The sequence below is a fragment of the Aedes albopictus genome, chromosome 3, assembly GCF_035046485.1.
Source record: "Aedes albopictus strain Foshan chromosome 3, AalbF5, whole genome shotgun sequence".
Taxonomy (NCBI): domain Eukaryota; kingdom Metazoa; phylum Arthropoda; class Insecta; order Diptera; family Culicidae; genus Aedes; species Aedes albopictus.
The window spans coordinates 24,739,453-24,761,898 of NC_085138.1; the positions used below are offsets into that span (position 1 = coordinate 24,739,453).

Consider the following 22,446-nt stretch of genomic DNA (forward strand, 5'->3'; position numbering starts at 1 on the left):
CTAGCGGAAGAATTGCGAATCAAACTGTAAGTCTTTGAAATATAAACGACCTTCTGAATAACTTTGCTGAAGATTAAACTTTACAGATTACCACAATTGGAAGATATTGCAGCATGAATTTAATAGTTTTTAGGTGATGCAGAACTTGGGGGGGGGGGGGGTTGATGCAATATTGAATTGAGTGTTGCAATACTTTTTCCAAGTGAGTCCGTGCTAATGACGGCTAGTGAAGATATCTGGATGAGTTCCTGGGATTTCTCCATGAATTCCTTCTGGGAATTTCTTATGAGTTGTTTCTGCTTTCAACCCAGTTGGTTATTTTTCAGTTCTTTCTGGAGGTTCTATGGGATTTTCCTCTGGAAGTCTATCAAAAATTGGAATTCCTTTAGGATTTCATGCTTGGTTTAACCCAAGAGATCCTCTTGACATTCCCTTAGCAGATCTTTCTGGAATTCACCCAGATGTTTATTCTACAGTTCTTTCAAGGATTTCGCTTGCAGCTCCCGGAAGTATTGAAATTCTTTCAGTAAATTCTTCTGAGTTTTATCGATGGATTTCTCCAGAAGTTTCTTCTGGGGTTCCAGTATGAGTTGTTTTTTGAAATTCTTTCTGAACTCCATCCAAGTTTCTGCTGGATCCCCTTAAGAATCGTCATTTGAATTTTGTAAATCAGCCAGAAGTTCCTTGTGGCAATGCTCGGGGAGCTACCATAGGAAATCTCTAAAAAAATCCTTCTGTAATTTCTACAGGCGTTCCTTCTGGAAATCAATCTAAGTTTATTCTAGAAATCAGAGATGGGAACACTCACTTGCAAAGAGTTACACTCACTTGCAGTTTTCTCAGCTCAGAAGCATGCAATCAAGAAATAATGTATGGACGACTTTTGCCTTGTGGTTTGGTCTAAAACTTTGCCGAGCAGAGTAGAGATCGCTAACGCATCTCAAAGTCGTGACAGGGCTGTGAAAGCGACTCTCCACGAGGTGAGTGTAATTTACATTCACCTCGTGGAGAGTTGTCTTCGCAGCTCTTTCATGACTCTGGTATGTGTGTGCGACCCCTACTCTATTCGGAAAAGTTTTAGACCAAACCACAAGGCAAAAGTCGTTCATACATTATTTCTTGATTGCACGCTTCTGAGCTGAGAAAACTGCAAGTGAGTGTAACTCTTTGCAAGTGAGTGTTCCCATCCTTGCCTCCAGAAGTTTCGTATATTAATCCCCGGGATTTTCTGAAGAAGTCCCTTGATTCAATTACTGGGTTATTGCTGTAACCGTATAGAATTGATTGAAGTGATTAGATCATCCGAAAACAAACAACCAATTTATGAAAACAAAACAGTTTTATTAGTTTCACAGCATCAGCAATCTTTCGTTCAACCGTGCAAAACAGTTTACTTTCCATATTACCACTCTAATTATAGCATTAGATAACCAATAACGATCTATGAGTGAGAGCAGACTTCACATACTGTTCAATCCGACACTCGCGACTACAGCATTCCGGTAATATCCTAATATCTGAGCACTGGCGGTATAATTCTCGTTGGCGGTCGGTGGTATTCTTTGGCACCCTCCGATTTACCATCCGTGGAATCCTCCGTACTTCAGCAGAGGAGCCGGAGCAGCATGAACGTAGGCAGGGGCGGCAGCGTATTTGACCACCGGAGCCGGAGCGTAGGACACCACTGGGGCTGGAGCGGCGTACTTAACTACGGGAGCTGGGGCTGCGTACGATACCACAGGTGCTGGGGCGGCGTATTTCACGACTGGGGCAGCGTGAACAACCGGGGTGTGCACCTGATGGATGGAGGCGTAGCTAGTTGCGGCTGGGACGGCGGCCTTCACGATCGTCGGAGCTGGAGCCACGGCGTGGACGGCAGGGGCAGCATGAACTACGGACACTACCGGAGCTGGGGCAGCGTATTTGACCACTGGGGCAGGGGCGGCTACGGCGTACGAGGAAAAGCCATGACCGGCGTCGAACCCGTGACCAGCGAATCCGTCGTAGAATCCGGGAGCTGCGCTGGCTGCCGCGATGCAGGCGAAGACGATCTACGGGCGAAAGGGAAACGAGATAGGTTAGAATAGAACCTTATGACTAGTTAACGCTTCATAAATACTATATTAAAGGATAAGACAAGTAATGATTCCACCTTCCATAGTCCAATTTTCGTGTTAGGGATTTACAGAAAAACTTGCTGATTGACAAATTAAGAGATGAGTTTGTGAAAAAAGTAGGGATGTAGGGATTCTTCAGGGGAATTTCTTCAGGGATTTCTGCTGGGATTGCTTTAGTAAATCCAGAAAGGATTCGTTTAGGCATTCTTGACGGCCTTTCTACAGGGATTCCTGTTTGAATTTTTGAAAGATTCCTTCCAGTATTTCATAAAGGATTCCTTTGAAGATTCCTTCCGAAATGGAATATGAAAGAATATAGATTTCTACCGAGGTTTCTTCAGACAATACTGGAGGAATTCTTTAAGGCATTCGTGCTGGAATTCTTGATGGGATTCCTTTCAAAAATCTTCCCGGTTTTTTACAAGGGTTTAAAAAAAAATATCAGGAATTGCTTCTATGCTTCTTTCGGGGATTTCTACTCAGCTTTCAGCCGGGACTCCTGTCGTGAATCTATAAGATATTCTCCACGGAATTCCATCAGGAAAAACTTAACGGATTTCTGCCGGGTTTGCTTAGAAAGTCATGATTCTTTCAGATATTTTATTCGGCATACCTTCGGAGATTTGTGCTGGGATTACTTCGAGGATTGCTTTTGGTACCTATTCAAAGAGTTCTGCTAAGTTATATGTATTTAGAGAATCTTAGAGGAATTGTTATAAAGATACGTGCCGGGATTCCTAATAGTATTCCTTGAAAGATCCTTACCGGGATTTCTTCAGTAATTCATCACGGGTTTTATTCTATGATTCTTTAAGAGGAATTCATGCGGAGCTTCCCCCCCAGAAACACACATGTCAAATACGAGTGATGACAGCGCAAGTTTTGGTTGTATGGAAGTTAATTTACGTAATTCTAGCATGGTGTTAGTTTAATAGTTCAGAATAGGTATACTTCTAGTTTTTAGATACACCAAAGTTTTGAATTCGTATTGGAGAATCCATACCCAAAACTGCAAAAGGTTATTGCGACCATAACAGATCACAAACATAGAAAATTAAAAAGCGTTCCCTAAAACATGAACATATGTTCCATGAAAATCTGCAATGTTACCCATAAATAATTGAAAAGGTCCATACTTTATAGAAAATGTACCGGTAAAACATAAAATTTTCTCATTAATAATGAAATTATGTACCAATAAATAATACTAAAATGCTCCATAATAAATTACAAATGCTCCATAAAAAATAAAATTGTACCCATAGTAAATTGTATATTGCTCCATCTATATAAATAAAAATGGAATGGTGTTTGTATGTCACGAATAGGCTCGGAAACGGGCCAACGGATCGACATGATTCTTTCACTGTTGCATTCCGCCAGGATTCCGACGTCTTCGTACGAAAAAATAATTTAAAAAAGGGACCGAGAAGGCAAGAAAAATGGGAAAATCTTAAATTCCATTTTGAGGGGCATTTCTTCATGGAACCGGATTTTTTAAAAAACATAGTATGCAGGCAGGACGACGTTTGCCGGGACTGCTAGTAGAAAAATAAAATTGCACCATAAAAAATTGATAAATGCTTCATAAGTATTATCGAACTGCACCATATAATATACGATTTGCTCCATAAAAAAGTAAGAATTCCCCATAGCTTAAAACATCTGCACCACTAAAGTAGTCCAATGATAAGCAGTTCAGCACTACCAAATTTAAATTATGACAATATGCTATCTATGGAGGGTTTTCAATTTTTCATGGAACATTTTATATTTTATATGGTACAGTTTGATAATACTTATAGAAAATTCATAATTTTTTTATGGTGTACCGTCAAGGCACCATTCACCGTGGATCTAAGAGGATTCGTGGGAATGTCCCGAATACGGTATTTCCAGATCCGATTTATGTGCATCCGTCAGGGCCCGAGGGAAACCAGAAAAGGAAGACATTAGAGATGTGTTGGGTAAACTTGATCTTGAGTATATGAAGCTTGTGTACGACTTCTTGAAGCAAGCTGAAGTCTTCGTTTGATATCCCCGTCTTGTTGCTCCACTTGTCCACCTCGTGTCCCTTCGAAAATCGTCTGTTTGTATCGTTACAGGTTGTTTGTCCACTCTACGTTTGACCAGCAGCAATACGCCACACTTAGCTGTCACGTGTCAACGAAAAGCCCCATCACCCTATCCTTTCCTCAAATATTTTTGTTCCCCCTAACCTCGACCAAACCGCGAGTTTTTCGGTTCCCCAAAACTAACATAGTTTATAAGACAAAAACATGAAATTGTAAATAGTTTTAACTGAATTCGGCTCCGTTATGCCTATTGGCGCATGAGCCTTAATTAAATGATTATGTAAAAAAAAAAGAGAATTCGGGGCAAATAAGGGCTGTCATTTGACACCAGTCTTATAAACATATTTCATTATAGGTTAAAATTAAAGCAATATCCACTGAAGTAGAAATTTTTTCACAAAATTTGGTGATATAGTACAATTAATAAAGAGTAGTAGGGTCGCCTAATTCCGTGGTAGGTCACCATTCACCGTGTATGAGAAATTTTATTCTTTTTTGTTTAAAAATGATCAAAACAACCCAGCTAAGGGAATTTCCTTCGTTTAAATTCATTTCAAGTAATAACTTACAAGATTTTATTAGAATAACGAATGTTCAAATTTTCGATTTTTTCTAGATATATGGGACAATATGGGGCACGGTGAATGGAGACCATTGATTTTTAGGGTACCCATTTACCGTGCCTTTTTGTTTCAATTAAAAAGTACGAATAATCGTACTTTCTTGTTAAACTTACTTCGGTAATGCAAAATACATACCTGATATGTGAATTTAATTGCTTCTTGGTGGAATAAAAACGTTACTGCATTTAGTTTACCGCTTAAATCACCTTAGCGCAGTTTTCGTTTTTTCACTATGAATGCAGTGAATGAGCAGAAACCCGCTTCATGTAAACACACTTTAGTGTCAAAATGATACTTTTAAATGTTTCTAATGAGCGTTTTGACATGGTAACAATACATTAGTGTTGTATTGGTGAAATTGAAGGGAAATTGTCATATCATTCAATCATGATATGGAAATAATGAAAAAATAATCGAAGGCACACGGTGAATGGCGCCTTGACGGTACACATAAATAAAAACAAAAAAAAATAATTCTGCAGTGATTGCTTTAGAAACCCCTAAAAGGATTCGTTTAGGCATTCTTGTTCGCCTTTCTTCAGGAATTCCTGTTTGAATTTCTAATAGATTCCTGCCTGTATTTTGTACAGGATCCTTTCAGAGATTCTTGCTGTGATTCCTCCTAAAAAAGACTATGAAATAATATAGATTTTTTACTGAAGTTTCTCAACCTGGAGGCATTTGTTAAGGCAGTCTTGCCGGAATCCCAGATGAGATTCCTTCCAAAAATTCTTCCCGATTTTTTTTTTCAGGGATTTGTGCAATAATTCTTTCCGGGAATGCTTCTATGATTCTTTCAAGGATTCCTGCTTAGCTTCCAGCCAGTATTGCTGTCGTGGCTCCATCTGGTATTTTCCACGATATTCCTTCAGGAATAACTTAAGGATTTCAGCCAGGTTTGCTTCGAAAATCATGAAATGATTATATCAGATATTCTATCCGGTATTCTCATCCTGGACTAAATTAATGAATTCCAAAAGTATTTCTACCTGGTGTTCATTGATTATGAAAAAGATTTCAACCGTCTCAATCACGAAAACGTGGGTAACAAAATCGGTTTTGCTCCACACCACTTATTCGATTCGTAACCACATTATATGCCTCTTCTAAAAATTTTAGCTCATTTGGTGGAAAATTGAGACTGCACAAGCCCTTCAAAGTTCGCATGAGAATTACTATAGGGCACTGCATTGTTTTGATTTTGTATGGGATTTTGACGTTTCTTGGCCTTGTTGTTTACACAATTTATGTAAGAGTGAAAGAGAAGAAAAGAATTTCATGCAGTGCCCTGTGGGAATACGATGTTTTCCAATCAATCAAGCGTAGCACTTCTCCAAGTTCCCTTAAGGGTTTGTTGACCCTTGATACGCCTAGGCTACAACTTTGCCGAAGTCTTCATTCAAATTGGATGCCTTATTGATTTTTGTTATCTGTAATAAAGAGATTTTTAGCCCTAAGCTAGTTCATCTCGGGACCCACGCTTTACTTCTCTTCCGAAGGAAGAACTCACATTTTGCGAGTTTGTCGGGAGTGTGATTCGATCCCAGGTCTTCGGCGTGATACTCAAGTGTTTTAACCGTCACACCTGATCCGCTCCACAAGCCTTATTGATTTGCCACTGATGTTTATCCAGAATCAAAATCTTTACTCATAAATGATGCTCAAACTATTCGATGGGTATCACTGCATTTTGCAATGAAACAAAGTAGCCATGACTGTTGTGTGCTATATCTTTGGCGCCATGTTGGCTGCTGGGAAGCTGGAGAATCACTGTTAAAGTTTCTCCATTTGGATAAAAATCAATAACTAATTGATAAGACGTCGGATTTCGGTGAAGTTCTAGCTTATAGAGTAGCCTAGCAGTACCAAGGGTCAACAAACCCTTTAAAGAAAGGAGAAGTGTAATTCCCACATAAACTTTAAAGGGCTGTGCATTCTTAATTTTCAACCAAATAAGCTCGCATTTTTGGAGAAGGCATAGAATCTGATCACGAATCTAGTAAAAAATGTTTTTTGAACCACGCTAGTAGGTAACCCTCAAACGCAAGGGTGTCCCTGAAAAAATCATCGGCCTCATTAAAACACAGTACAGGGCATTTTCGGGCAGAATACTGCACAACGGTGTCCTGTCTAATCCCGCGGAGAACGTGCCACCCGAGCCGATGTTCTGATAGGTGCGATTGATCGTGAACCAACTCGTGGGTTGCTGTGGAAGCCCATTACCATGGAGCACCAAATGACATCGAATTCGCTATGCCGATGCTCTCATAGGCAGAAATTTCACTTGGCCACAGGTCAAGGCACAGACGAGCAATCGCCCAAGATGAAGATATTTCAATTCGTGAGTGCTATGGACTGAAAGTAAGTAAGTATTCCTTCAAAGATTCCTTCTGGTATCCGTTCAAAGATGTCTGCTCTAAAATATATTTTGAAAATTTTAGTGGAATTCTTGCAAATATTCGTGCCGGGATTCCAGTTAGTATTCCTTGAAAATTTTTTCCCGGGATTACTCCCGTAATTCCTTCCGAGTTTTGTTCTGTGATTCCTAGAGGGATTCTTGCCGAACTTCCACCTTAGCAACACACATGTGAAATAGGAGCTACTGTAACGCAAGTTTTGGTTGCATGGAAGTTACATTGAGGTTATTCTAGCATGGTGTTGGAATAACGTCAAATTAACTTCAATACAACCTAAAACTTGCGCTGCGAATTCATCTCTGGCTTCTTCCAAATATTCCTCTCAGAATTCCTGAAAGGGTTCCTCCTGGGATTTCTTCAGGGATTTCAATCAAGATTGCTTTAGAAAATCTTTTGTATTGAAAATTTTAATACTTTGTATGAAGCGTAAAACTGTTGTAGACCAATATTTAGAATAACTAGCCACAGAAGACTAATGTTGCGACTGTTCGTGTGACTAACATCTAGTTTGCCACGCCCTAGGATAGGATACGACAACTAGTCAGCCCAAAAGAGACCAATTTGGGGACCAATAATCTTAGCAACGCGGAAAAACAAGACAGCAAGCTGTGAAATTAGACAGAGAAGTTGCAGGTGTCACATCCTATCCTAGGCCACGCCCTTACAGCGTCACTAACGGTACTAGAAGTGTCAAATAAATTTTGTTTACCAAAGTAAATGATCTTCTACAAGATGGACACAAACAAACTTTCAATTATTATAATTTAAGTAATAAATATAATTAAATAGGAAAAGTGACTACAGCGCCATTGGAGTTCTATTGTAATTCTATTTGTAGATCCATTACCTCCTTCAAAAGAGTTACGTAGTTTGCAAAGAATCTCTGAGTGATGCCAACGAGTGACGAAAAGTGGTAGCCGGAGACTGGGTGCTGCTGAATTCGATTCGGTTTTTGTTGTTGTTCTTTATCGATACATTATTCGCGTGTGCCGGAGGGAGACATGAATTCAGTATGCGATAGTTGTGCAGCAAATGAGCCAATTTCGCGCGCTTGGTTTCGTTTTTATCAGTTTGTGTTTCGTTCGATGGGAGTCCCAGATAACCAGCGTTTGAGTGATAAGTAGATTGATGCAGTAGAATAACTAGCCACAGAAGTCCAATGTCGCGACTGTTCATGTGACTAACATCTAGTTTGCCACGCCCTTACAGCGTCATCAGCGGTACTAGAAGTGTCAAGTTAAGTTTGTTTACCAAAACAAAAGGTCCTCTACAAGATGGCCACTTAAAAATAGTAAGTTATTGCAATTAAAGTTATTAAAATAATTAAATGAGAAAAATGACTACAGCGCCATTAGAGTTCTAGTGTATTTCTATTATTGATGCACATCAAGGGGTGAGCTCGTTTCATGCTATTGTTTTAATGTTCAATTATAATAACATGAAATAGTAAGATAATATTACTGTGATAGTTGTAGATGTTTTTTTTTTGTATAATTTCAATCACACTTTGTAAAGTACTCAAGCTAGGATGGTGGCTACATACATACATATTAGAGTGGGTCAACGTTGTATGGAGAAACTTTAAATTTGACCGCATCACCCCGGAACAAAACTTTTTTGACTCCTTTTTGCGTCCAAAACAACTGTGCAAAATTTGGGAGCGATTGGTTGCGTCCCCGTATTCCGCTTTGTGATTGAAATTTGTATGGAAGTTAGTATGGGAAAACGTACTTTTTTGCATTTTACTCATAAGTTGAATTCTTTTGTCTAATAACGTTTTACTAATGACGTTAAAAAATAGCCTAGGATATACCGAAAAACTTTGCCGAAGACCGCAAAGTGATCCGACGCTTGTGAAAAAAGTTATTCGCTTGGTAACTTAGGCCAAAAACTGAGATTTTATTATTGATGTTATTCCTTTACATGTTAAATGATAAGCACCACCAGGCTTATCTGTGCATTATAACTTTTTTCACAAGTGTCGGATCACTTTGCAGTCTTCGGCAAAGTTTTTCGGCATACCCTAGGCTATGCTTCTACGTCATTAGTTAGATAGTTTTAGACGAAAAATTTCAATTTATGAGAAAAATGCAGAAAAGCATGTTTTTCCATACTAAATTCCATACAAACTTGAATCGCAATGCGGAATACGGGGAAGCAACCAATCGCTCCCAAATTCTGCACAGTTGTTTTGGACGCTTAAAGGAATCGAAAAAGCATTGTTCCAAAAAATCGACTTTGTTGACCCAGTCTAATACATATTTGAATCACACTTTGTAAAGTTCGTTTCTTCAGGTAATGGTAATGACTCCTAATTTGCGGTTTTCTTACAGAGTGGAATATATTTTGAGAGTAAAGATTGAGCGAACATCTGACATAGATGATCGGTTATTTGTTTCGCGCATGAAGTGAATAATAGCGCGGCAGACTGCATAAAACAATTCAAAATCGAAAGGTTATAGAGGAAATTTGATCTAACGATACCTTCCCAAGTACATCTATGTTAAGCGTTGCGTTCAGTTCATTCCTATGTGGAATGGACTAAAGGTTTCTGCTTCCAGGTTAGGTGAAAACACGCGATAGGATTTTTATTTTTGCTTATTCTTACATGCAAAAGTAGTCGATTGTGCGGTGCCCATTGTTAGGTCACATCACTAACCATAGCTTACTCCCAGATCTGGCAATCTACCCTACCCTATACTAACAAAAACTCCTTCCTGAGACAAACGTGGAGATGCAGAGATTCTCGCCCAGACTACCAGTAATCGTATAATATGTTGCATAAGATGATAAAGTGGAGGCCATATGCGTGTATGCCTCCATTTAGGCGCATGTAAAATGTACGCATATCACCCCCACTTTAGCATCTCATTCAACATCTTATACGATCACTGGTTGACTGGGCGGTCTCTATAACAACGTTTGTCTTACTAACATTCCTTCCCATCCTCGATGACAGTAAGGACGTGGCCAGTGCCGTTATTGGCATTGCTATAGTTGAGAGCTCTCATACTGTGTACATTGAAAATGGTAAACTTGTCCCGAGCCCTATTCATTGGTTTCTTCAAAATCAAAGCACCTTAATGTTACGGCTGTTCTCACAAAATATATTCATCTAACAAAAATACATCGCGAAAACACACAACACGTCAAATTTACTATTTAAATACTCATAGGAACATTTAAGCTCCAAATGGTTAAACCTTTAGGTCACGATGCCAGAGAAAATTCACAACTTGACGATCCTGTTTCCATCCCCGGTTCAACACTCACCAAGAACTTCATTATGGCAATCCTAAGGTCACTTAACTAACTACGAAACACTTCGAGACTAAGGAGATTTGAGATCACGAGAATCGCCTAGATTAATTGGAAACACTGTCCGATCCCAACTGCCATTAACCGAACGATCCGTGGTCATTATATACCCTTTCGGCGGATGATCTCCAACCATTAGAATTGTCACCCCAATAGTGCAGTGCAGTGACGACGATCGTTCTGGCGAAGAGAGGGTCGTTAGTTCTAGAGAACTAAACCAACCTACCAACTCACCAGAACCAGCCAGCAGCCGGCAGCAGCCCTCGAAATGTCCTAATGTGGAATGCGAGCTATTCTTTTTCCTCTTTGCCGACCATCACACGCGGCCGGGCAAGATTCGATTGGATGATTGAACCAGTTTGTGCTCGTGCTCTCGCGCGCGCTTCTCCTCAGAGGCTGCTGCGACTGCTGCTAAAGCACTCAATCGCAGGAACCTATAAATAAATCATTAAGAAAATATCTGCTGAAGACGGATCCGCTTGCTTTGACCTAGTCTCTCTCTCCTAGGTGGAAAACCGGTGCAACGCAACACACGGTGCAGTGCAGCATTAGGAGGATGCATGCCACTACATCGCGCTCTGTTGCCATGCTGCGGCGAGTATCTAGTGCTGGGGTCTTGACATCGACTCGCCAAAGGGTGATGGGGAATGCGTAATTCAGATCAATTATTTCGGATCTTCGGAATGAACACTATTTCAATCGGCGCGGCGTTTTGTCGTTTAGTGGAGATAAATCTTATCTTTGTTCATCGGTAGCGTGAAACAAGTTGACCTCAGTCATTCTAAAGCTATTTCATGAAAACTAGCATTATTTAATATAAAATCTTTAACTTACTTTACTTTCGGTCGTGGGCACCCACGATGGTGCAGAAGGCCCAATTGAAAGATTTCCATCCTGGGTGATTGCCATTAAATAATGCTAGTTTGGCCAGGTCAAATTTCTGTCGACTTGCTTGATTTCGTTGTTGAGGTTGCGCCGCCATGAGCCTCTGGGTCTGCCTCTGCTACGATGTCCTGCTGGGTTCCAATCTAACGCTTGCTTGCACATTTCGTTTCCGCCCCTGCGTAGAGTATGGCCGACCCACCTCCACTTTCACTCCCGAATTTCTGTCGCTATCGCCTTTTGATGGCATCGACGATGGAGCTCCACGTTGGAGATCCAATTGTGAGGCCACCATGCACGAATTATAAACCGCAGCCATCTATTGATGAAGACCTGCAGCCGTTGAGTGTTCTCCACTGATACACACCAGGTTTCACTGGTGTATAGCAACACAGATTTCACGTCCGAGTTGAAAATTCGGATTTTGGTGCGTAGACTAATCTGGTTGTTTTTCCATACATTTCTTTTACTCGCAAAGGTAGCCCTTGCCTTCTTGATCCGTGCACCTATATCGATCTTGGTGCCGTCATCGGCCGCCATTTGGCTACCAAGATATTGGAAGCTTTCAACATTCCCCACTGATTGCCCAGCTACCGTAAAGCTGGAAGGGTTGACCGTGTTTACATCCAACGGTCAACCCTTGGTCTTGTTGACGTTGATGGTAAGACCTGCAGCTGAGGAGCAATTGGCAAGATCATCAAGCTTGCTCTGCATATCAGAGTGCCGTCATCAGCTAGTTCATTTAGGTGCTCCATGGTAATAGGCTGCCACAGTAATCCACGATTGGGTTCACGGTCAATCGCACCTACCAGAATCTCGTCGATTACGATGAGGAACAGTAGCGGTGATATGTAGTATACATCCTTGCCTCACTCCAGTAACGACCCGGATGGGATCGGACAAAACACCGTTGTGCCGTACTCTGCACGAAAATGCCCTGTACTGTGCTTCAATGAGGCCGATGATTTTCTCAGGGACACCCTTACGCCTAAGGGCTTCCCACATGTTTCCGTGATTGAGACGGACGAAAGCTTTTTCGTAATCTATGAACACCAGGTAGAGAGGTAGATAGAGAACTTATCGCATTTCTTTGTTACGTTGAAATTGTGAAGTGAAATATAATTTAAAGAATTTGCACCTATGAAATGTAGCTCAATCGGAAACAATCTCAGCACCAACTTCTAATAATTTAAAGATAAAAAAAACTCAATTTACAATTTGTAAAGCTCAATGGTTTTTGATCCAGTCAGTGTGAGGAATTATTGCTTGTTCACTTCATCTTCAAATGCATGGTTCTTGAACATTTCTTGTGGCCAATGACCACATATAGGGAACAACCGTGCTATCACAGACAAACAGACGTCTCACTCTACTCACTTGTCATCGTTTACTTTTTTAAAGGATAATTCAAATATTCTGTAGTTCACAGATCACTCGCTCACGGCGCTCGCATCGTTTTCGCTCCTGTTTGACGTTTGCTCACTACTGTCATCTACTCAGTGAGTTTGTGAAACACAGCGTAATTAACATTGGGCGATTATGCGTTCGTGACGATGATTTTTATCGCATTTTGTTTCAAGTGATACGTCTGTTTGTCTGTGGTGCTACTTTTAAGTGAGCGTCGTCAGAAGCGTAGAAGTCAAAAAACATTTTCATGACGGTAGGTTTGGAACCACTGAACTTTGCAAAACTGCAAAAATAATAAAGCGTAACAAAAATAAACTTTTGGTCTGTCTCAAGAGCAAACTTATGTGTCTATGACAGATTTTGGGCCACTGAATCCAAATCTGGGCTCAAGGAGATCGTCCCTAAAACTAGCCAATATCATGAATTTCATTAATCTGGAGCAAAACCTGCATTCAGATGATCGAATGGTATTATATTCATCTTTTAATTTCTGCAAAAAAAATTTGAAATTGGTTGAACAAAAGATATTTGAATTTTAGTCAATTCCATATTTTAAAAAGTTGTAAAACTCGATATTGAGCTAAAACTCTAGAACTGTTCTACTTAAAATCTTTTGAAAGTCGGTTTCGAAATCAGCGGCAAAGTTGTGCATCATTGACAGAAGCTCACGATTTTAGTTTTATTTTGTAAACCTGTGTTATCTGTCAATTTGTCAATGAAACACTTAGCCTTCAAATGCTTTAAGTCGTACAGATTCTTCAAAAATTCATCTGGCAACCCTAGTGTACAGTATGACCCATAAAAAATGGGACAGTTTTCAAAGTCATCGTTCCCCTACTTCGAACTGATTAACCTTGCATGTATCTATTGGATAGTATAGTAGAGCCACTAATCTGATAATGGCAAAGGGACATAAACTGATTTCATGCACTTACGTTTGGAAATATAACGTTGAACATATGGATGTCGCAATCGTCCACGCGCCAGAGGCCGTTTTTTAAGGATATCATTTTCTTTCAATTGCTTTCAATCACATTCAATCAAATTTTATTTTCAAAATAGTACTTTTATGGCTGGATTAGGTCTTCAGGAGTTCGTTGGTTCGTCGGACAAGAACGAAAAAAAATATTTACTTATAAATTAAGAGACATTTTCTGGAGATTGAATTATTTGACAAATGATAATTTTTAGAAAATATAATGTTTTGAGCATGAAATTGTTTTTAAGTACTTAGTATTTGCACCTATCATAAAGGTAGGTTTATATGCCTTTATCGACAAAAAATTGTTTTGAAAAATGTTTAAACAGTGTTTAGTTTTTTATTAATTTATCTTAAATATGGTTTTTAATATGTAGCACCATTTTTAGTTTTTGTTTCCTAAACATTTGAAATTATTTTTAAAATATTTTTCAAACATGGGCGTATTAAAGAGTACATATTTCTTCATTGTTCTCATGTGTTTAAAAGTTTCTATCTTAGTTTATTTTGCTCTGAAAATTAGAGGAAAACTTGATTTTATTTAGAAATTGTTAACAATTATAAGGTATCCCATATACGTAACCAATGAATATTTTGACAAAAATTTTAGAGATCCTGTATGACAATGACCTCTTTATTGTATCCTAACCCAAAAAAGTTTAATTCATTAGGGTTATTTTATTAAAAATCATCAAATACCGCAAAAAATGGAATGTCGCATTTTTTTATGGGTCATACTGTAGGGGTATTGCGGTATATCGGCAAAACTCATTTTACAGGGACTATCAGTTTTGAAGCTTCGAAACCCTACTCCCTGGAAACTCTCTGAAATGCATCTTAAACACCCTAAAATACTCTGAAGCCCCATGGAACACCCTGTCAAGAACTCCCTGGGACACCTCAGTATCCCCTTGAAGCCATCTGAGACCCACCAGGAGCGTTCCGGGGACCCCTTGAACCATTCCTGGAACGCCCCGGAGACTCTCTGAAACACCCTGAAGCCAAATGAAACGCTCCTGAAACTACGTTCAACACCACTAGAACGACCCTAAAACCTTCTAAAACACCATGAGACCCACTGGAACACCCCTAGAATGCCGTTGGGGTAACGATTATATTGTATGTCACGCAAATAATGTTCATTCTCAGATCTCTGAAAGTATTGTATGGATCGTCACATTTTGTAGTGTGAAGAAATGGCTATAGTTATAATTCACGAATAAAAAAGGAACTGAAAAAAGTCACACTCAAAACGTGATACCCTGAAGCCCCATGAATCGCTTGAAATCCCATCAAACCCTACCTCGAAGAGTGCCACTAAGACCCGTGGAACACTCAGAATCCCCCTGAACACCCCTGATACCCTATTGAAACTCAAGAAACGGACCTTTCAGGACCTTTCACCTTGAAGTTCGCTCCTGAAATTTTCTGAAAGCCAAAGAAACATCTCTGGAACGCCTAAAAACCCTCTAAAATCCCCTGAAATACCCCTGAAACTCCTAGGAACACTCATGGAGTGCCTCTGAAACTCCTTGAAACCCCATTGAAACGCTCCTGAAACTCTCTGGAATGCGCTGGAACACCCCTAAAACCCTTTTGAATAACACTGGAAGGGCCCTTGAACACCTCCTGATTACTCCCGAAAGGCCCCTGAAACCCCTTGAAATCAGTGTTGGTAAAAACTCAATTTCTCAAAACTCTAGTTGAGATTTTTTCATGCGCGCCAACCTTGACCCGCCAAACTCACCGTCGAAATATCATACATGAGTTGATTCATAGTTTTACACATTGCTTTATTTTTCGGTGTTTTTATTGTTTACAACGAAATATTGACGAGTGTATGATAGAATAAGATCAAATCTCACATGCAAAAACATATAATTGTCGTTAAAATTGATTTGGATTCGAACAAGCGAACGAGATTTGGGCTCTTGACTCGCGAAAGCGAGTTATGCCTGGTTTAGACTGTTCAATTGCATCGAACATCATCTGACTTGCAAACTTCTCAAACATGGAATGAATGATTTAGACTAAGCAAATGACTTGAGTGTCCACTTGCATGCTCTTGACTGCATCTCAGTTGAAGCTAGTGTTTACATTGTGCGATGGCTTCAGTTTGCTTGAATTGTATTCATATCGCTTGACAGATGACTTGAATTCAACTCACATGAATCGCGGGTTAAGACGGGGCAATGATTTCGTTTGAAATGAATGAAAAAGTTCAACATGTTCAACTTTCGGTCAAGTCAAGTAAATTGCTCAAGTAAGATGAAAGGTGCTGTTTGCACGTTCAATTCGCATTCAATTGGACGCTTTCCATTTTCTTGAATCAAGTCACTTGCCCCATGTATACCAGGCATAATGAAATGGAAATGAGTATTTCATGATTGAGGTATGAGTTTGAATCATCATTTTTTGAAAAGCACAATAATGTTTATTTTTTTTTATCTGTATTAACAAGATTTTTAGCGCTGGACTAGTTCATCCCGGGACCCACGCTTTACTTCCCTTCCGAAGGAAGAACTCACATTTTGCGAGTTTGTCGGTAGTGGGATTCGATCCCAGGTCCTCGGCGTGATGGTCAAGTGTTCTAATCACCACACCAGGTCCGCTCCAATAAGGTTTATTATAATTAGCTCTGATTATCATTTTTGGTTAAAGTTCAATATGTACTACTCAAAGTAGGAGGAGTAAGGGAAGCAATGAAAGAGTATAGTGAATAGTTTCGTAAGCGAGCGATAATAGAAATTAAATTGATATTGAAATTAACACAGAGCTATTGCTGTTTGGAATTGTGTTGCTTTTGCCCGAAAGTTAGTTCCCCGAACGACCAATTTCCCCCAAAAGAGTATTACTTTTATTCAGTAGTTTTTGCCAAAGGCCCGGAGGAGTAATACAACTTAAAATAACCCCACCTATAAATTCGAGGAAAAGGATCATTCGATGAAATGTCTCATTCGGAAAAACGGCGTACGGCCCGAGCAGAGGAGAATATCAAATTAATAACTACGAAATCACATAACTTGTTTTGTTATTATTTAATTATCAAGGCATAGCTTTTCCATAACAAATTTTGTTGGAAAATCTCATTTAGTTATAATCAAGCTATTGATACACATTCACTCAATTACATTTAAATAACATGTTTTGTTGAAGTACAAGTTTTGATATTGTTGTACTATTGATCAACGTATCAACAATAGCACAACAGTAACAAGTGTTGAAATCAAAGTGGCAATTCGATAATAATGATCTGTCCTTTTGTTTTGTTCCACTTTTTTTATTCAGTTAGGAAGGAAATTTCCGAACGAATCCTCTGAAAGAATATTTGAGAAAACATTTGGAAGTTCTGGAGGAACCCTTCGATACCCTGGAGAAGTCTTCAAAAAACTCCTGGAACAATCTTCTTAGAAATTCCAAAGTAATACTTCTGAGCAATTATTAGAATTCATGGCAAAATCTTTTGAAAAACTCCAGGAGAATTCTTCGGAAACACTCCTGGTGAAATTCTCAAAGAAATTTTCAGAGAAATCTCAAGATGAAATTTGGGACAAATAATCACGGAGAATTCTGAAGAAATCCTTAAAGGGATTCTGTTCATAATTCTGAAGGAATTTCTAGAGAAGTCTTTGAAAATCTGTGAATGATTTCGTGGATGAACTCTTGGAGAACTTTCTGCAAGTAGTATTTTTCGATCATTTACAGTATTGTTACTCATGTTATTCGTGGGTTTGTGAGACAAAGTGAATAATTTTATGTAACACACCCAAGTAACATTTTAAGTTTCGTTCGGCTCTACAAGAGATCTTCATGACCAATTTTATGAAACTTGCAATAAAAGTGATTTATACATCAAAACCTCTTGATAACCTCTTTAAGAGCATCTTCCGGCTAAGTGGACCACTCTCGGAGAGGTTTTGCAAACCGCATTAAGAGTAGCAATAAAACCTTTCTAAAACCTAGTTGAAAAATTTCATGTTCTCGATTGTTGTTGTTTTTTTTAACAAAAAGTATGGCAGCTCAAGATGAAAAGAAGCTTCTTCGATGGCACGTAAAGTTCAGGACGATATATCATTCGTAAGTAGAAGCGGTCATTTCATACAAATATTTTAGTAGTTATTGTGTTGGTAGGCTTATGCGCATACAATTTTACCGGAATATTGGGGTTGCAGAATCATAAAATTAATGCGCTTCAAAAATAGTGAATATTATCATCTTGGAATGAAATAAATCAATTTGTTTATTAAGTAAAACTATCTCGAATCACAAGAAAACTCAGCAGAGAGAGTTTTTTTTATGTAAGCATGTTATGGAAATGGTGGCAAATTATCAATTCATTGTTAATTTGAGCAAAATAAACTATTTTCCATTCACGTTAGCTAATTCTTCAATATGGCGACAACCATAATCAGAGAAAATAAAACGAAAGCAAGTTTACTTTTATGATGACCGCAATAAACCTGGCAGTGTCGTAGTTCTGCTTTTCTACCAACAGATGTCGTTACTAATCGAACGGATCGCAATCTGTTGGGAGTTTTAACAGTTTTATCCGTGTTGAACTAGCAAATGTTAAAAAACACGTTAATAAAGATAAAAAAAAAAAAACAGTTTTATTGTGGTAATAATGATTGCCAGAGGGTTTACATATCGGAAAGTTTTGTTTACTCTTAAAATCTGTCTTTATGGATATCTTCAAGTATACTATAAAAAATTGTATCAATGGTTTTCATAAAAGAAGTCATAAAACTGCGAGTTTTAATTATTGCTGTAATAAAACCCTAATAAAAATCAAGCAAAACCAATCAGCAGTGAAATTGTTACTTGGGATACCGCGTAAAATAAAACCGCGGTAATTCGAAAATCCGCGAAAATGAAAACCATGTTTTATAACTTTTACCTCAATAATTTTCTTCTTGATTTTGTATTGAAAAATGAACTCAACGAATTATTTTAAGACAACATTTTAAGATTTTTGCCTGTCACTCAAAATTTCTACAAGCTACACAAACTACCAAGCTATAGTTCAAAGGTTTAAAGCTTTTACCATCATTGATGCCGTCAAACCCGACATCAACCTATCATTTACCTATTTTTATCTTGGCCACCAAACCCAACATGGATCCAATACTTGTTCGATGTTGGTCCAACAGTGGCCCAACATTCGATAAAAATTGACCCGACATTCGATTTTTTTTCCAGTCTGGCGGAATTTTCTCGTGTTTCGGGTCCAGCTACTCATTCGAGTGACAATGTATTCAATTAACAAGGATTCGCTTCTCATTTGATAGGTGCTCTGATTGAATGAAATCGTTTTGAGCATGAATAGAAGGAAAAATGACTGAAAAGATTTGTCGGTTAGTGTTCAAATGAATGAGATGAATTTTTGCAACACTGGTTTAAACCGGTTCATTTTTAAGGCTCCAACTCACAGGTGTCGTATAAGTATCGAAGTACAGGTAGTAAATCATGTTCACTTAACCTTCCGTAATTCACGCGGTTGCCCACCACCGTCAGCACCACGCTAATGCTAAACACGAAAAGAAAGATTATTTCAACGTGTTGTACAAAATACAGCAGCGCGATCGCTCGAGGGTTAATAGTTAAAGGTCACGAAGCATTCTTGGAAAATTTTGGAATACCCCAGGTAATCCTAAGTATTCTAGATCTCAGTTTTTAAAGTCTATGGCTATGAAAGTAGTTTCTCAAGCTAAAAATAGTAACTATAAATAATTAGACAGGGTTCAAATAAATAATTATTTCAAAATAGTATTAAAATATTCCACATCAGCCAATTGAACAGCCAAAAATGAACATAATAGATACAATAATAGATATAATAATCTGATAGATAGATATAATAATAATCTCTGGACATAATAGATTACATATCGTATATTTGTACAATTAAAAAAGTTCATGTAATCTCAAGAACGGTTTGGATGTCCTTAGACACCTCAACAGATCTGATGCTGTCTATTGAACTTTGAGATGTCCAGTAAGTCATGAAAGATTACAAGTCGTAGCTTTGTATTATGAATGAAGTTACCGGTACACCCATAGACTTTAGGATCTAAACTCCAGAACAGTTTGGATGACCTAGGATATCCCGACTGATCTGAAACTGTCTATTGAACTTTAAAAAGATTTACTGGGCATAATAGATTACAAATCGTTGCTTTGTATGATGCAAGAAGTTGCCGTTACAGCCGTAGACTTTGGGATCTAAACTCAAAAACAGTTTGGATGTCCTAGGTCCTAGGATATCCAGAAAATCCTCTGCATCATATTCTACTTTTTTCATGCTGTTAAGCATCAAAACTACAGAAATATGTAGAAAAACTCTCTAATAATGTTTGGAAAAATTCCGGCTCAAAATTAAAACACCACGGAAATGAAAACCGCGTTAATTAAAAAATCCGCGTAAAAAACCTGACTGTACTTAGCGGTTGAAATCTCATAATTGTCTTTTCTGCAGTGCATACATTTTGTCGATTTTACCTACATAAATTCGAACCAAAACTTTGCTGGAGCTTCAGGGTTACAGAAGGAACAAATTCAAAAGGTAGTGCATACTCAAATTCTCTTCATGTTTGAGTTTATCCACATAAATTTGAATCACCCTAATTTTCATCTACATCTTGGCGTAACGTCCCCACTGGGACAAACCTTGCTTCTCAGATGTGTCCTTTTTGTCGAATTTGAGTTGAGCGTATCAAAAAATTCTTTGGACTTCGAACTTTTCAGAACTTTTTTAAGTTTATTTTTAGACTGATTAGAAAAATTACAATAAATGGGAGAAAATTGGGTTGATTTTAAAATTCCATACAATTTGTATGGGTTGATATTTTTGGGAGGAAAACTTTGAACCTTTATTCGGGTTTTTGTGTGTGATCTGATCCGACCGGAAATCGAACCCGTCACCCGCAGCATGGCCATACATTTGCCCACGCCTTTACAGCTGCGGCTATATGGGCCCTCAGTACCACCCAAATGTTTATATTACATTCGTTTCGACCTAATATAATTTATACCCTAACTAAGATTTTTCCAGTAACACAAGGAGCGTTTCAAGTTTCTTTTCACCCTTTGATGATTATACTAATAAGAACCAATTAAAATACATCTTTAAGCAAACTGTATGCCTGCACTGCACTGCACATGATCTGCAGTTTTTGGCCCACAAAGAAAATAGAGACCGCAGAATTTGTTTCCGTAGAGGGTGATCCCCCATGGCGTTGCCCGTAGAAGAGAAGCACGTGGTCGCGTACCACTTTTCCCCATATAGAATTCAAATTTAATTAGCCGTTCCTCTAATTGAGCTAGCAACGAGTGCGTACCCGCGTTGCAGCAGCGAATCCAACTCGGAGCTGTTTTTCCATATTGAAGAAGGTGACTCTCTATTTCAACTGCTGCTGCTGATGATGATGACGGTGTTGGCGTGTCTATCCGAGTGTGTTTACTCAAGAACGACACAAATCGCGAGCGGAGACACCTGTTAAAAGCTTCGATGACTCTCCAAACAGTCGAATGGTAATGATGTTTGCCCTGAAGCGTGTGCACCCTGACGAGTTTCCCACGTGGCCAACCGAGTGGAATGAAGCTCCCTGTAATGGCGATGCGATGGGGTGGAGGTGTTTCTATTATGCTAAACCCCTTTCGATGGAATTGCTTTTGTTTGGAGATTGAAGTTCAAGCTTACATACTTTCATCCTTAATTGGGTGAATAATTTGTCATATTGGTTGGGGTAATCGATCAATGCCGTTGGGGACTGGACGTCGAATGAAAAATCAATGCACAGAAAGTCATGGTATTCAGTTATAAACGAAATTTGAAAGTACGTTCGATAACTGCAACATGTTTACGTTTCACTTAGCGAACGAAAATCCGATAACTGCAACGCCTGACAGTCAGTGTCATCAAACTATCAACTGACACAAAATGAACGTGAACTTCATCCGACTGTTCATTTGGGCTAACATGGCGCACCATTGTGACAGTTGCCGATGCGATCACTGCAAATTTGTTGCACTTACCGGACTTGCAGTTAAAAAATATTGTAGTTAAACTGTTTGCACCGACCGAACGTCTACTGTAAAATATATATTATTTAAAAATGGAGAGATAATTTAGTAAAATGATTACCTCTTGTTCTGGTGAGATTCGAACATACGACTCCGCATCGCTAGTCCGGCGCTTGAGTCAACTAAGCCACAGAACAAGTAACTGCTGCACAGTGGTTGAAATCGCGAAAAACACGATCGTGGGCATTTTGAGTGTGATAATGTGAAAATAATATAATGTGATGTTCTGCAAAGTTGTTACATATTTTAAAGAGCAACTTTCGATAACTTTTGTTTTTTGATAAATTTACCCAAAAGTTAGATGAAAATTCTATTTTCTACAAAAGCAAAGAAAACTAAATAGTGTCTTCGGCAAAGTTATAGATAATATCATGTAGAAAAATATTGCCGAAGAAGCTTTTGCTCTATCTTTTGAAATGAGCGATATATAATAAATTTAGTATAAAAAACCCCTTAAAACCTTGAAAAGCCACTAAATGCTTTATATCTCTTTTGGATTAGGTTTTCGAGGCTTCCGATGTTCTGAAGACTTTTTCATTATGTTAT

At 38.7% G+C, this 22,446-nt stretch overlaps 2 protein-coding genes across 2 annotated transcripts in view; both read right to left on the reverse strand.

The window, feature by feature from the left end:
- The window catches only part of LOC109418392 (UDP-glucosyltransferase 2), a 740,033-nt gene that overhangs the window by 423,253 nt on the left and 294,334 nt on the right, over positions 1-22,446 (reverse strand). The gene's annotated exons all lie outside the window — the stretch shown is intronic.
- LOC109418371 (cuticle protein 16.5-like) lies at positions 1,334-10,619 on the reverse strand. The gene is made up of 2 exons (XM_019692562.3): positions 10,506-10,619; positions 1,334-2,051 (listed from the first exon to the last, which is right to left on the reverse strand). The coding sequence occupies exons 1-2, from the start codon at positions 10,515-10,517 to the stop codon at positions 1,578-1,580; spliced, it is 486 nt and encodes a 161-aa protein (XP_019548107.1). The 5' UTR covers positions 10,518-10,619; the 3' UTR covers positions 1,334-1,577.